General features: G+C 37.9%; 1 protein-coding gene across 3 annotated transcripts; it reads left to right on the top strand.

The window, feature by feature from the left end:
* The first annotated feature begins 1,051 nt into the window (after window positions 1-1,051).
* Window positions 1,052-8,615, top strand: LOC306862140 (SWI/SNF-related matrix-associated actin-dependent regulator of chromatin subfamily B member 1-A-like). Of its 3 annotated transcripts, none has more exons than XM_079404797.1 (9): window positions 1,052-1,147; window positions 2,450-2,561; window positions 2,700-2,808; window positions 3,181-3,318; window positions 4,693-4,820; window positions 4,969-5,135; window positions 5,321-5,511; window positions 7,365-7,496; window positions 7,699-8,615. In XM_079404797.1, exons 1-9 carry the CDS (start codon window positions 1,064-1,066, stop codon window positions 7,736-7,738), a joined length of 1,101 nt encoding a protein of 366 aa, XP_079260923.1. In that variant the 5' UTR covers window positions 1,052-1,063; the 3' UTR covers window positions 7,739-8,615. The 3 variants fall into 3 exon arrangements, 2 of the variants coding, with proteins under 2 accessions (XP_079260923.1, XP_079260924.1); XR_013783546.1 differs by having other exon boundaries at window positions 1,054-1,147; window positions 7,013-7,496; window positions 7,699-8,146; XM_079404798.1 differs by having other exon boundaries at window positions 1,054-1,147; window positions 2,450-2,565; window positions 2,653-2,808.
* Window positions 8,616-16,421: the final 7,806 nt, after the last annotated feature.

Here is a 16,421-nt window from a genome sequence, read left to right as displayed (position 1 = left end):
GTTCCAAGCCAAAGTATAATGTGAAGTTTAATGCAGCATGTTTAATGAAAAGATGTGTTTGCATTGATGAAGGGAGTTCAGGCTGTGCCCTGTGTTAATGGTTTAGATTAGGGAGTATGCCAGCGTCTATCTATCAGGGGCATGTTTCTGGTGCATTTAAAGTGCTGCAGATGTAAGAGTTTCACCACCTTTTTAGGAAATAACACCTCAGGAATGTAGAATGACCAATTTTTTTCTTTCTAATGGAGATGTCACACCTGATTACCATTTTAAAAGGCCTGTTTTTATGTCTGTTCCCTTTAATCGCAAGCACATTTCTCCAAAACTTTTCAATCTGATTACCATAGTCACATAATTGCAAATAAATTTAAATAATTTGGCTTTAGTTCACATGACTCAGGGATCTCATGCAAGATGTTCTTTAGTGAAACCCTGGTGGGATTAATGGCTAATGCTGGTTTAATTGTAGTTAATATTTTTAGCAGCATAATACTTATTGGTCTTCCAGTTTTGGCTCATGCTGAAATATAGTTTTTATTGTCTTAAGAAACTTCTCCCATCTTGGATCAATTTGTTATGTCCGTATTAAGTTTATTAACATTGAACTGAATTGGCCAATTCAATATTTTTTTAAATAAACTGTCACACAACTTGAGGCCATGACTGGATAAATGTCATATTTGAAGACACACAGATGAAATACTTTTTTAAAGTAGTTTCTTTTATAAAAAAAAAAAAAATTAAATAAAAAAAATTAACATTGACTTTCATTATTTCATTTGTTTAGCCTACTGGTAAGGCTATGGCGCTAATGGTAAACAAATGATGACTATAAAATGTACATTGTATATAAAATATACAGCAGATATACTAGCCCAGTTAGGCCTATTCTAAAGTTATAACAACTGCTTTTTAATAGGATTCCTAGAGTATATTGTAATATCTAGTGAGGTGCCCTCCAACGGAAGGCATTACTGCACGCCTGCAGCGTGGAGCCCCAGTAAAGGAGCGTCTCCCACTTCCTTCATGCGCATGCGTGCGGTCGCTCATTGTGTTCGCAAAGATGGCGTTGAGTAAAACATTTGGACAAAAACCAATGAAATTTCAACTCGAGCAAGATGGGGATTTTTATATGATAGGTTCAGAGGTATGTTTTCTGTCTCACAGAGAATTACGCGTATGTTTACATCTGATATGCGTTTATGCATTAATTATATTAACACTATAATATCATCTTCGACTTCTCTTTGTTGGTTGTTGTTGCAGCCTGTGAGAGATGCTCTTATCTCCATATCGACGTAATAAATGAATGATTAAATGATCGATGGAGCTTGCGAGCATCACCGTTCGTCTGTAAAGTGAAGCACTGATCTATAAAAGTCAGATTTAAAGTGCTATTTTCTAATCGGGACAAACAAGTTGGCAGATAATGTTATATTATTGCACTTTGTCATTTAAATGTACCATAAACATGTTAAATGGATAGTTCACACAGAAAATAAAATTTCTGTCATCATTTACCCATTCTCGTGTTGTTCCTATGGTATTGTTTCTTTCATTGTAACACAAAAGGAGATGACAGCCTCAGTCTCCATCCACTTTCATTGCATCTGGTTTCACAGTGAAAGTGAATGGTGACCGAGATCAGTATGCTTAACATCTCCATTTATATACCACAGGGAAAAAAAAGATTCATAATAGGTTTGAACAACATGATAGTATATAAATGACTGAAAAATGATTTTGACTTAAACATGAGGCACCACTACCAAGTAGATATCACCATCATTTCCTGGTTGATTATTCACAGTACATTTAAGACATTTGTTGTTTTTGTTTTTTTGTTTAGCTAGGTTCAAAGTTCTTGTTTCATTAGCATTAACAGTTTTCACAATGCTTTTTTCATTACATAAATCAGAAAATGCTGTCAACAGCAAGAAAAAAATCTTACCAGTTAAATAATATATGAACAAACCTCTCTGTAAAAACCTTCAGAATAAATAAAAAAATCTAAAGAAAACTACCTTTATGGATATGTGTTGAAATTGATACGTGCAAATACATGAAGTGTAATAAAATAAACACTTAAATATGTATTTTGAATGTTTTCTTTCCCCTAGTCCAGGGGTGTCAAACTCAGTTCCTGGAGAGCCTTGTATAGTTTAGTTCCAACCCTGCTCCACCACACAAACCATGTCTTTTTCAAATAAGCCTTAATGGCTTGATTAGCCAGATCAGGTTTGTTTAATTAGATTTGCATCTAAACTGTGCAGGGATGTGGCCCTCCAGGAACTGAGTTCAACACCCCTGCACTAGCCTGACAAAAAAAACGCTTTTTAAGCTAAACTAAAAAAAAAAATCTCCCAAGTGTCCAGGGCATAGAAAAAAGAAAAAAAAAAAACATGGTTTTAAGATTTTATTTTTAATTTTGCTTAATCTTGCTCTTTAGGTTGGAAACTACCTGCGTATGTTCAGAGGCTCTCTGTATAAGCGGTACCCGTCACTATGGAGACGTCTCGCATCTGTGGAGGAGAGGAAAAAGATAGTAGCATCATCACATGGTAAGTGATTCCTTTCCTTTTAAATGGTCTTAGGTCCAGAAATCACCCGTAACCTACCTCATAGTCCCCTAGTCCTGCTTCTGGACAGCAGTTTGTGCAGAGTTCTTTTTGTGTTAGATCACGGTTACACACATTTAGCCACCAGTGTGACCCTGCTGAAGGCGTCTGAATGTGAGGAGATCTTCGAGGGGAATGATGAGAAGTACAAGGCAGTGTCCATCAGCACAGAGCCTCCGGCATACCTCAGGTAAGGAGACCGGTGATTTGCATTGATGTTATATATAAGTCTAAATGTAAAAAAAGAAAATTATAAAAATATAATAAGTACAGCACAATGTACTGGGGTTGTTCTTATTACATATATGGACACTTCCAAGCAGTTTTGTGAATGGAAAATGGCCTTTGTTTTTCATATAATTTTTTGAGCAGTTTATTCTATATAATCGCCTGATCTAAATTATTTAAATTAGATATGTTTTCCATTTAATTCAAGGACTATTTGAGGTTTATTTATTTTTTTTTTAATTTATTTTTTTGCCAATGTGAAGCTATTTGCGTACTATGTATGTAGCCTAAAAAGATTCTTTTGGAGTTTTTGTAACTCTGTATGTGAATTTAGGGAGCAAAAGGCGAAGAGAAACAGTCAATGGGTGCCCACCCTGCCCAACAGCTCCCACCACCTGGACGCAGTGCCTTGTTCCACCACCATCAACAGAAACCGAATGGGACGTGACAAAAAAAGGACCTTTCCATTATGGTGAGATGAGTAATGAGAGTTTGATAAGTTCTCCCTCTTTTCATCCATGTTTATTAGCTTTAAAAATACACACTACCATTCAAAAGTGTGAGGTGCGTAGGTTTTTTTAAGAAATTAATAAAGACATTAAATTTATAAAAATTTGTATTTCACATTGATAATGTATATTTGTATTAAGCTGCACAACTGTTTTCAACATAATAAGAAATAATAATAAGAAATGAACCAAATCAGCATATTAAAAATGAATGATCATGTGACACTGAAGACTAAAATATTGGCTGCTGAAAATGAAGCTTTGGCATGCCAAAAATAAATTACATTTTAAATTTTATTAAAATATATAACTATTATTTAAAAAAAGGTAAATTATTTTTATTTTAAATTATTATTACTCTATCAAATAAATGCAGCCTTCTGTTGATCATAAGAGACTTCTTTTAAAAAGTATTACCGACCTCAAACTTTTCTTTGGTAATTTTTGATCTAAATGTTGATAAAAATTAAGTTTTAACAGTCTTTACAATCTTTCTCTTTCTCAGTGTTTTACCCCCTGTCTAAATGCAATTAAGAAATGTACACATTTAGGCCACGGTTGATTACAACGGTTGATTGTTATCAGGGCAATATCAAACCAGAGGATGTTTATTACGGAACAAAATCACTTTTCCGCTACATACTTCCCATGACTGGGTTGTTTTGGTTCAGAGGATGACGCAATAGTCCAAAACACTGGCTTGTTTTCGGGTTATGTTCAGGTTATGTTGTTTATTGCTGACAGAATCTTTTCTGATTATGTTATGAAAAGCAAATACTCTTGATAGGCTCACTTTTCTCTAGACATGATGAAGTTCCTTCTTCCTGACCTCCTACACAAGTAGATAACCTGGTGCTCAGAAAGTCCCCATTTTAAGACAAACAAAAATCAGCCAGATGCATTTGTGGTTTTAGGTCCTCAATTGACCCTACATCATCTTATGCCAAGTGGACGTCCACCTTGGATATTTAGCTAAATGTAATGATACTTGCAATATTGTCAACATTTCCTTCTGAAGGCTTTGGTAAATGTCAGTGATTGGCTTTAATGAGACACTTCAGACTGGAATGCCGCCAACCAGGTGTTGGTTTCAAGCACTGCTCCAGTGTGTTCAAAACAACTTCATTCTGCTGTCATTACTTACAAAACAAGCATTTTAAATCCCTCACATAATCGCATATTATGTAGGTTGTTAAATATCGGGCATTTGTTGTGTCAGAAAAGGGCAGGGCATGAAGGAAAAATGTAGGCCGTTGTTCAGAATGTGCAGTTTAACACCACATGGTGCAAATGAACGATTGTGTGTTTATGGGTCTCTGCTTTTCTTCAATGCGTAGTTTTGATGACCACGACCCTGCAGTGATCCACGAAAATGCTTCCCAGGCAGAGGTCCTGGTACCTATCCGCCTTGACATGGAGATTGATGGGCAGAAGCTCAGAGATGCCTTCACCTGGAACATGAATGGTAAGGTGGAAAAAATAGAGAAAATTTGTTGTTCACTTGAGGTATTTCAGAAAACTCCATAATGCATAAGAAAAGTAAAGACATATAAGACTTGTTTGTGCTAAACACATTTAAGCACAGAAGTGTTACTCTGCTTATGAATCTCCAGAGAAACTTATGACGCCAGAGATGTTTGCTGAGATCCTGTGTGATGACCTGGACTTGAATCCTCTTACCTTCGTCCCTGCCATCGCCTCAGCCATTAGACAGCAGATCGAGTCTTACCCTACCGACAGCATTCTGGATGAGCAGACGGACCAGAGAGTCATCATTAAGGTGTGTTTAACAATGGTATCCAAAAGCAAAGAAGGGTTCTTTTTGATCATTTTGGATTTAGATTTCTTTAGCTTGACATTTAATGTCAAGGCCTGATTAATGTGTCTGGAAAATGGTCTTTTTATCTTGAAAACTGTTGTAATGCTTGTGATTAATTCTGTTGCTGGCCTGCATTGTGCTTTCAGCTAAACATTCACGTGGGGAACATCTCTCTGGTGGACCAGTTCGAATGGGACATGTCAGAGAAAGAGAACTCGCCAGAAACGTTCGCTTTGAAGCTGTGCTCTGAGCTGGGACTCGGAGGAGAGTTTGTCACCACCATCGCCTACAGCATCCGCGGACAGCTCAGCTGGCATCAGAGGACGTACGCCTTCAGGTGGGCAACACGCATGCACTTCCAATTATGGCCAGTGGGTTAATGCTCAAACATCAGTGTGAGTTTCGGGTAGAAAATCAATAAAAAATCCATGTGCCTTGGGATTTTAGTTAATAGGATTCTCTAACAGTCCATTCTAATGCGGTAGTCTGCAATGATTGCTGACATGCTTGCAATGATTTAAACGTGCTGACATGATCTCCAAACTCATTTATAAACAGTTCGGTGGGCGTAAAGGAAGACTTGCTGTGGTTTTGTCTCTCTGTGGTTTACTGTTGAGACATGATTTGTTCTTTGGTATTTATAGATACCGCCACCTCACTGTCATAAGGCATAGAATGAATTATTTCCCTAGCCTGTAATATTGACTTGGAATTTACCCAATAATCAGTAGGTATTTTGTAAACAGACTAAAAACCTCTTCACACCAGAGGAATTGAAAAAATATGAAGCTATACATTCCTTAACAATGATCCAGCTTCTTTGAGTGTAGGCTGAATTTTTTCCACTTGCCACAAAAACTGTCTGACCAGTGAGAAAGACGCTTATGGGTTTTGTGTTGAGGATAGATTTCTAATCACTGTCAAGCTAGAAACTACTATGATAAAACCCATAGCAGCAACAAACAAGTGGAGTGAAAAGAAGTGATATGGCGTTTTCAGTTGCTGAAAAAAAATTGCTTATGGAAGGGAACAGAGGTTCATATTTATTAAAACATTTTTGAAAGTAGTAGTAATAATAATTATAATATCTGAGATGTCTTTCAAAAAAATCTTATTGACCCGACCCCACATTTTTGAACAGTAGTGTATATCTCATATGTATATATGTTGGTGTTCTTGCATTTGATGTTTATGTTGATATCTGTGTTTGTGCTGTACTTGTTTTGTTTGTCCTATATCTTTATCCTGTGTCTGTAGAGATGTCAGCAGCCTGATTCCATGATTAACTGTGTTCTAAACTTGTATCAAGTGGAGTTTCCATTTATTGTGTGGTCATATATACACTCATAAATACACACGCCATGTCTTGTTTACGCCACTAAATTGAGACCATCTTTAATGAGGTCTGGCCAATACACTGGTTCTTTACAATCTCATTTATATGTCCGACAATAAGCAGACAACTGTTCAAGCATTGTGACTTCTCTTATTGTTCCTTGAAGTGGTTTTATGTGCATTTTTCATCAGTTGGTTATAAAATAACTTTAACTCTATACAGTTATTTTTTCTCCCTGCAGTACAGTCCACATTGATTTCCTTTTCCTCCATAATTCAGTTGCTTTTTTCGTGCATGGCTTGCAACCCTACTTTTGCCTTTCAAGGGTCGGGATTTGTGGGGCATAACAAATGATCATGCTGCCATTGTCAGTAGATCATAGGTGAAAGTGGTGCTTTGTGGTTCATTTAGAACTATTAAAATGTTACAACTTCTTTGCTGCTTGTTTTTGCTTTGCTATAACCTTCTAATGGTTTGCTTCTCCCACTGTCTGTTCCAATAGGTCTGATTTCAGGTCAATATGCTTCAAAATTTCTTGATCTTCTCTCCCTCTTACCCCCCACGTTTCATTCCCTGGGAAGCTGAGTACTTTCATCTTTTCTTATTTTTTATATCTTTGCAGGACTTCTGTTTGACCCTTGCATGTGCTGCCACAGCATGGCTTTTATTTTTATATGATTGTTAGAAGTAAATCATGTTAATATAGAAATAGTTTTTAACAAAAGTTTAAAAGATATCTTAGATTTCATTCATCACCTTTGTGCCTCAGTGGTCATCAGTGAAGCATCATTGGGATTCCATGATGTTTATGCAATGCGGTCCACTTCTGACTCCATATGGCTCATTTCTTGTAGTGAGAACCCATTACCAACAGTGGAGATTGCCATTCGGAACACAGGTGATGCCGATCAGTGGTGCCCTCTGCTGGAGACCCTGACAGATGCGGAGATGGAGAAGAAAATCAGAGATCAGGACAGAAACACAAGGTGAGAAAGATGCTCAAATTAGACTTCACCTGTTAGACAGCATTTTATTTATTTAATTCATATTTAATAAAAAAAAAAAAATGTTTTTTGGTACGTTTATAATTTATTCCCTGTTTCTTGGCATGAATAATATTTATAATTAATTCATTTGTAGTACTATTAGTATTACACATAAATAATATTGCTTTCCTTTATTTCACAGGCGTATGCGAAGACTTGCCAACACCGCCCCTGCCTGGTAAAGACAGGACGTTATTGATTCTGTCACTCAATAAGCTCACAGTCTCTCAAAGGGCCTCAGGGTTGCTGGAGGCCTTTGCACAGATCCACACAGCTCTAGATAACATTCCTCCAGCCTTCTGACCTCCTCAACCCACACAGCATTACACACTTTCTTAATACCAGGCCTTTAAACTCTGATCTGGCATCAGCCAGGCTTTACAGTGTTCACGGGGGCTGTTCGGACGTCTTAGTAGAATGCCTGTCATTGCCGTTTCTCTGGTCTCCAGTTATAGAGACCTCTGTATAGTCTGGTTGTAAGAACAGGATGTTGAGAACGTTTGATTGAGTATTGTGTTTTACGTTAAAGTTGCTAATGCGAACTATGAACTTGACTTGCTTTTTTAAAATAAAGACAATGGTAAATTTTATGCCTGTGGTTCTGGTTTTTTATATAACTGTTGTTGTTTTTTTCTTTTATTGCACTTTGAGTCATGTCAATTCCATGCTTAAAAGCTGTGGGAAGTTGGAACTACAAATTGAAATTGGTTTATTCTTGTATGCTTAAAAATAACAATGTTTTTAATATCTGTCTCAGAAGTCATTTATGCTTGAATGTTCATTTGCGGTCTCGTTCTGTGCATTAGCTCATCAGCTGGGTCTAAAATCTGTTCTCCTAACCACATACGTCATGCACAATGAACCGCTTGCTTCAGTTTACAAAGCGTTCTTTTGAAATGTGAGATGATGTGTCTTTAATGTGTATGGAAACTGGAAGCAGTTCAATCAAAACCCAGAAAGCCTTCATTAGCCGATGCCTGTGATAGATTATGCATTCCCACATGCAATTGGTGGTTCTATAAACCGTAATGGAAATACAGTAGAGTTCCAATCCCGTTGACATTTGTTGTACTGAAATTCTTTTGTTCTCTAAAAGGACATCCGGGTATTCCTATTGCAGTGCATGATGAAAGAACATCGATAAACTTTTCAAACATATATTGAATAGGATACTTTATTCAATTTATTCTTTGTTCACTGCATATTTGTTAGCTATAGAATAGATGTAAATGGATCATACAGGTGTATCATGTGTGGCTCCATCCATAGAACTTTGGAAAGCTATATTATATAAGCTATATAAGTTTTCTTTCCCTTATAATAATGTGTTTTATTCTTGCACTTGACCACTAAAACCAAAGTACAAAATTCCATGTGACAGAATTGTAAAAAATATTTAAAAAAATGACTAATGACGGAAATGACTAACTTATTATTATAGGCCACTGAAGTAACTTACTCGTGCTTGGAAACCACAATGAAAAGGACAGCTTCTTATCATTAGCCACACTTAATAACAGTTCACTGAATGTTCTGTAAGTAAACAAACTAATAAAATGTGCCGCGCTAAGTAAATGCAATTAATTGAAAGAAATGTTATTTTTCTCTTATGTACAAAGTTTAAAGCCAAGATAACAGAAGGTGAAACTACATTTCTTCTCGAAAGTTCCAAACACAGGCAAGTAAACAAACTCCCTCAGGACAGTGTTGCCAGCTTAGCAATTTTGTTGCTAAATTTAGCAATTCTTCAGTCTACCCTAGCAACTTCTTCTTCCAAAAGCACCTTGCAACAAATTTAGCTATTTTTTTTATTTATTTGGCGACTTTTAGCAACTTTTGATAAGTGACTCAAACGATAAAAACAGGGCCGGCGCTCCGCACACGCACATCACGCACTGCGCGTAGGGCACCAAGTGCTTGGGGGGGGCACCAAAAAATCTGGGTCGTGAAAATATCATCACAATATAGGCTACTAGTATAAATAACAAATAAAATATTTCTAGCATGTTAATATACAAAAGCAATACAAAAGTAATATAGGCCTAGACCAAATTAGTCGAGAAAAAGGTGAATCTCTGTGCCAGTCTCCCTCTGGTGCCCCCCCTTCCCCACCTCCCAGTGGTCTGTTCAATTATGCTTCAATCAATTTCAAATTTGGCCGACACCGACCTCAGACATGGCCTCGAAAAGGCACCAAGAGTCGGGGGCGGAAAAAAGAAGAGACAGCGGGATGATGCTCCCGCGTCGCTTGCAGGTAAGACAATGTTTTAAATAAAAATGTTAGTTTTGTGCGTGTAGTATGCATGTCCAGGGGCGTCGGCGCGTCCGCGTCGCTAGTAGTGCAAAAGATCCGGGGCTTTAGCCCTGCATGTTGAGTCTTTTATTTTAACGGGGTCCGGGGGTTTCTCCCCCGGGAAATTTTGAAACTTGGGCTGTTAAAGATGCAGTTTGTTTGAGAAGGAAAGGAAGGCCAATCGTTGGGGTCCTCATCGTCATATTTGAATGACAAATAAAGCTAATTTTCCCCCTAGGTAGGCTATACGTTACAGATGTGTGTGCATATAGCTATTAGTGCAGAACGTTCCCTATTGTAATTTCTTCGCTTCAATATAATGCCTATCTGCCTCTTGGTAAGGTGAACTTTAGAAAAACCCTGCAACTGAACGTGATGTGATTTTGCCAAATTAGACCGCTTAGATAAAGTTTTTTCGTTGTTGTTCTATGCGGTCATTTTCAAGAGGTTCGGCCAAGGGCGACATCTGTTGGTGAAACTGAAATTAGAAAAAAAAAACCCACAATCTCAGTGTTTGTATATTTTCATATTCACAGAGTTGTCAAATTATTAGGGCTGGGAAAAGATTAATCTCGATTAATCGCATCCAAAATAAAAGTTTGTGTCTACATGATATATGTGCGTGTACTGTGTATAATTATTTTGTATATAGAAATTATATATACAAAATAATTATACAAAATTATATATACAAAATAATTATACAAATTTTTTTTTTCAAAGCTCAAACTCATCAAAACGTACCTGCGTTCATCAATGGGGCAGGAACGTTTAAGTGGTCTGGCTGTCATCAGCATCAATGGGGACGTGGCTCAGAAACTGTCATATGATGACCTGATAGCTGATTTTGCAGCTAGGAAATGTAGGCGTGTGCCTCTGTAGGGCCTCTGACAACTGATGGTAGTGAAAATGTTTAATATAGTTCTATAGAATAGCAGAATGGTCTCTTTATAGAGATGTGGTCCCTCTGTTGAGTAAATTCTACTGTGCAGTTATGTATGGTTATTTGCAGTTTAAAATGTGCACTTTAAAATTCATACTTCATAAAATTCATACACTTATACTGTTATTTGCACTTTAAACTTTTTTTGCACTTTTAACTTTCTGTGTTTACATTGTTCTGTTCCAATTATTTATTTGCAGCAGTTATTTTGGAAGTAAAGAGAACCTAACTAAGAAATTCTGAATGGTAGTTATTTCTTTGGTGGTGGTGGGGGGGGCACCGCCAAGCGTTTGTGCTTAGGGCACCCAAATGGCTAGCGCCGGCCCTGGATAAAAAGGCACACATTTTCCATCTAAATTAGACAAAAAGAGGAAACCAAAGATGCCTAGCAGTACACATCATGTGCAGTCACCTGCTATTTGCAATTGTTCAATTTAATAATACTAATTGAATAATTGTTTATTTATGATAGGCTACGCATTGTTAGTATCTTGTAGCCTACCTGCGATTGTTGATTAGTTAGTACACTGTAAGAAAAATATCTAGAAAAATGGAAAAGGTAGGCCTTCTAGTAATTTTCCAGGAACATTTCCGTTATCCATTATCCGTTGTAACCCGAAAACACAAAATACAATGCGTAATTTAAAATGCAAGGTAAAAAACCTTTGAAGAATCAATACCGATTTTTTTTTTCATGTTAACAGTAGATTGAGCCCTACTTTTACATATTTTTCTTAGAGCGTAGCATACTAACCACTAATACACTGCTTAAAACAATAATGGTTCAGAATGTGTAGTTTTAACTAGTTTACTAGCTAATAAAAAAAGCTTAAATTTTTTAAAAATGTAAAAAAGTGTTCAATAATTTAATGTATTTAAAAAGAGTTATTTATAATGTAATATTATATTATGCATCTATTATTTTACGAACAAATCTAAATGAACAAGTAACATTTGATGCAGTGACAATTTTGCACTGTGATTACGTTATGACGGCATTGCGCAATGACATCACAATGTCATTTAGCAACTTTTAGCAAAAAATCAACCTTCCTTTAGCAACTTCCCCTGAAAATTAGTTGGCAACACTGCCTCAGGAATGCACCTTACATGCGAAGGTAAAGCTTTTAGTGGCGCAAAAAATTGTGAATCGTTAAGTTCAAAATGTTCAAATGTGAATTAATGACGAGATGATAGCCTATAATTTGCTTGATTGTTATATTTCGTTATATATTATTTGTTAGTTTTTTTATGTTATGTTTTTTGTCGCTGTTACAGTATTACTGAAGAAATTACACTTTGCTACAATGTAAAGTAGTGACTCAACACAGCCATTAATGTCTAAACGGCTGGCCACAAAAGTGAGTACACCCCTAAATGAAAATGGCCCAATTAGCCATTTTCTCTCCCCGGTGTTATATGACTCGTTAGTGTTACAAGGTCTCAGGTGTAAATGGGGAGCAGGTGTGTTAAATTTGGTGTTATCGCTCTCACTCTCTCATACTTGTCACTGGAAGTTCAACATGGCACCTCATGGCAAAGAATTCTGAGGATCTGAAAAAAAGAATTGTTGCTCTACATAAAGATGGTGTAGACTGTAAGAAGATTGCCAAGACTCTGAAACTGAGCTGCAGCACGGTGGCCAAGACCATACTGCGGGGTCAGCCTGTCAGTGCTCAGACCATACCCACATACTGCATCAAATTGGTCTGCATGGCTGTCGTCCCAGAAGAAAGCCTAATCTAAAGATGATGCACAAGAAAGCCTGCAAACAGTTTGCTGAAGACAAGCAGACTAAGGACATGGATTACTGGAACCATGTCTTGTGGTCTGATGAGACCAAGATAAACTAATTTGGCTCAGATGGTATTAAGCGTGTGTGGTGGTAACCAGGTGAGAAGTACAAAGACAAGTGTGCCTTGCCTACAGTCAAGCATGGTAGTGGGAGTGTCATGGTCTAGGGCTGCATGAGTGCTTCCGGCACTGGGGAGCTACAGTTCATTGAGGGAACTATGAATGCCAACATGTACTGTGACATACTGAAGCAGAGACCGGGCCGCAGGGCAGTTTTCCAACATGATAACGACCACTGCCTTGCTAAAGAAGCTGAGGGTAAAAGTGATGGACTGGCCAAGCATCTCTCCAGACCTAAACCCTATTGAGCATCCGTGGGGCATCCTCAAACGGAAGGTGGAGGAGCGCAAGGTCTCTAACATCCACCAGCTCCATGATGTCGTCATGGAGGAGTGGAAGAGGACTCCAGTGGCAACCTGTGAAGCTCTGGTGAACTCCATGCCCAAGAGGGTTAAGGCAATGTTGGAAAATAATGGTGGCCACACAAAATATTGACACTTTGGGCCCAATTGGACATTTTCACTTAGGGGTGTACTCACTTTTGTGGCCAGCGGTTTAGACATTAATGGCTGTGTGTTGAGTTATTTTGAGGGGACAGCAAATTTACACAGTTATACAAGCTGTACACTCACTACTTTACATTGTAGCAAAGTGTCATTTCTTCAGTAATACTGTAACAGCGACATAAAAAACATAACATAAAAAAACTAACAAATAATATATAACGAAATAACAATCAAGCAAATTATAGGCTATCATCGTCTCATCATTAATTCACATTTGAACATTTTGAACTTAACGATTCACAAGTTATACAAGCTGTACACTCACTACTTTACATTGTATCAAAGTGTCATTTCTTCAGTGTTGTCACATGAAAAGATATAATAAAATATTTACAAAAATGTGAGGGGTGTACTCACTTCTGTGAGATACTGTATATCAAGATCAACATATGAGACGGTATTCCCTGCACCCTTCACTTCAAGTGCACTTCAGAGTGAGTAGGGCACAGTGGTGTTCACTTTAAATGAAATTAGTCCAGAGAGAGTCGAAATTTTAACTTTTTAATTACACCTGTGATCTATTGTTCAATCTACAACTGTGGGTGTATTTATGGCTCTGTACAGGGGAAAAACAAACTCTTCTACAGTTCAAGCACTTCTGTAAGAGCAAATGATGTTTGACAGATAAATATGAAATCTGATTTACATCTTAATAGTCTTTCAAAGAAACATAAAATTACTGTCCCATCTTTCACCATCTGTTTGTCATCCCTCGGAAAACAATTTGAACATTACAGTCTTATGAAGATCAGCTATCAGCCTAAGGGACATTATTGTCAGTGCTTGAATAACAAACTGGAAATCTGACTCTCTGCTTACTTTTAATCAGATCATGTTTCAGACTAATCAAGACCAGTCATGATTTTGAAAAATGACAGAGGTTTTATTCTGCACCAACCGTTAAAAGCCACATGTTTTTAGTCGTACAGTTCTCTGTGATATATAGAAAATAGGTCAAGATACAAACAATCTGCTTTTTGGTTTAATGAGAGAACTATTGCAGAGGTCGATCGGGTCAGGTGTGTGCGCATGCTTGTGGTTAAACCAGTGCAGACTTGCTTTACCCCGAAGGCGAACGTCTTTCTTCAAGTTCAAAATGTAGACGTGTTTTACAGCGTACTCTTAGAAGTGGTACACGTGTATTCGTAACAACAGCACTTTAAGACGTCTGGTACAGCGTCTGCCATCGGTGGCTACCCAACGAGAAAACAGTGGCACTTCATTAATCATGCAAGAGCTAATCTTCACTCAAGAAAAAAAACAAAAACAACACAAAGCAACTCTTATGACCCTGGTGAACCCATTCAGTAAGCACGATTATGAATCAATTCTGTTTCAAATCCTCTTGATAACCAATGATGAGGGTTTGTGTTTCACAACTCGACATCTGTAGTTACTAAAGCGAAGCCCTACAAAATGTTAACTTGGCAAAGGGTGGCGCTGACAGATGCTTCACATAAAATGGAACTGAAATGATGTCATCATGTTACAATGTCATTGTGTTACAAATTTGTTCCGTGTGATGGAAGAGGAGGAGCAGAGGGGAATTACAGTCTGTAAACAAGCCAAGACAGCAGGACTCTGGAATAGTCTCGGCAGGAGGGCCTGCGGAACAGCCGTCTTACATTTCCACCCCGAAACCTCTGATAGAACATATTAGAACCAGACAGGCTGTGCACACGTCTTTAATATGAGTGTTTCTTCAACTATCAGCATTTTTGGCCCTTTTGACTTCATCCAAATGTCATTTCCATCACATCTCATATGATGTATTGCATCTGATAATGTGGTGGAAATTACTTATCTTAAATATTTCTGAATAAAATGACCAGTTCCATTGTCTTACTAAGGGTAAATTCCTACAAATAAATAATATTAACACACATTTTTACAGTACATCCACAACCTCACATCTCACAACCGCAGACCATGTGTAACCACACCAGCCCAGGACCTCCACATCCAGCATCTTCACCTCCAAGATCGTCTGTGACCAGCCACCCAGACAGCTGCTGCAACAATGGGTTTGCATGACCAAAGAATTTCTGCACAAACTGTCAGAAACCGTCTAAGAGAAGCTCATCTGCATGCTTTTCGTCCTCATCGGGGTCTCGACCTGACTGCAGTTCGTCGTCATAACCGACTTGAGTGGGCAAATGCTCACATTCGATGGCGTCTGCCACTTTGGAGAGGTGTTCTCTTCACGGATGAATCCCGGTTTTCACTGTACAGGGCAAATGGCAGACAGCGTGTATGGCGTCGTGTGGGTCAGCGGTTTGCTGATGTCAACGTTGTGGATCGAGTGGCCCATGGTGGCGGTGGGGTTATGGTATGGGTGGGGGCGTATATCCGTTATGGACAACGAACACAGGTGCATTTCATTGATGGCATTTTGATTGCACAGAGATACCGTGACGAAATCATGAGGCCCATTGTTGTGCCATTCATCCACGACCATCACCTCATGTTGCAGCATGATAATGCACGGCCCCATGTCGCAAGGATCTGTACACAATTCCTAGAAGCTGAAAACATCCCAATTCTTGCATGGCCAGCATACTCACCGGACATGTCACCCATTGAGCATGTTTGGGATGCTCTGGATCATCATATACGACAGCGTGTACCAGTTCCTGCCAATATCCAGCAACTTTGCACAGCCATTGAAGAGGAGTGGACCACCTGATCAACTCTATGTGAAGGAGGTGTGTTGCACTGCGTGAGGAAAATGGTGGTCACACGAGATACTAACTGGTTGTTAATATCACTAATTGAAAATTACTAATATCACCTAGAATTTAGGATGGATGGTGTGCATATTGGGACAGATTTAGACAGATTCGTGAACAATATTTGAGAGAAATAGGCCATTTCTGTACCAGCTCATGAAAAACTTCTTTGAGTTCAGCTCATGAAAAATGGGGGCAAAAACAAAACTGTTGCGTATATAATTTTGTTCAGTGCAGTTTCATTAGTTCTCAACCCAACCTCTTCACTGGTGGTGTTGTCTCCTTAGTAAACAAGAATACTAACTTCTGAAAAACTTTATTCAGGGCAAATTTGTTGATCAATGTGGTACCACACTGTGGGAGGCATAATTTGTGTATAAACACAATTTCACCCAATTATTTTTCTTAGGTTTTTAAATAAATAAATACATAGATAGAAATTAAGTATATTTCAAATAAAAATATATATATTTTTAAATG

This window comes from Barbus barbus, assembly GCF_936440315.1.
Source record: "Barbus barbus genome assembly, chromosome: 43".
NCBI lineage: Eukaryota > Metazoa > Chordata > Actinopteri > Cypriniformes > Cyprinidae > Barbus > Barbus barbus.
The sequence above is the reverse complement of the archived record's forward strand: the minus strand, read 5'-3'. Positions and strand labels throughout refer to the sequence as shown.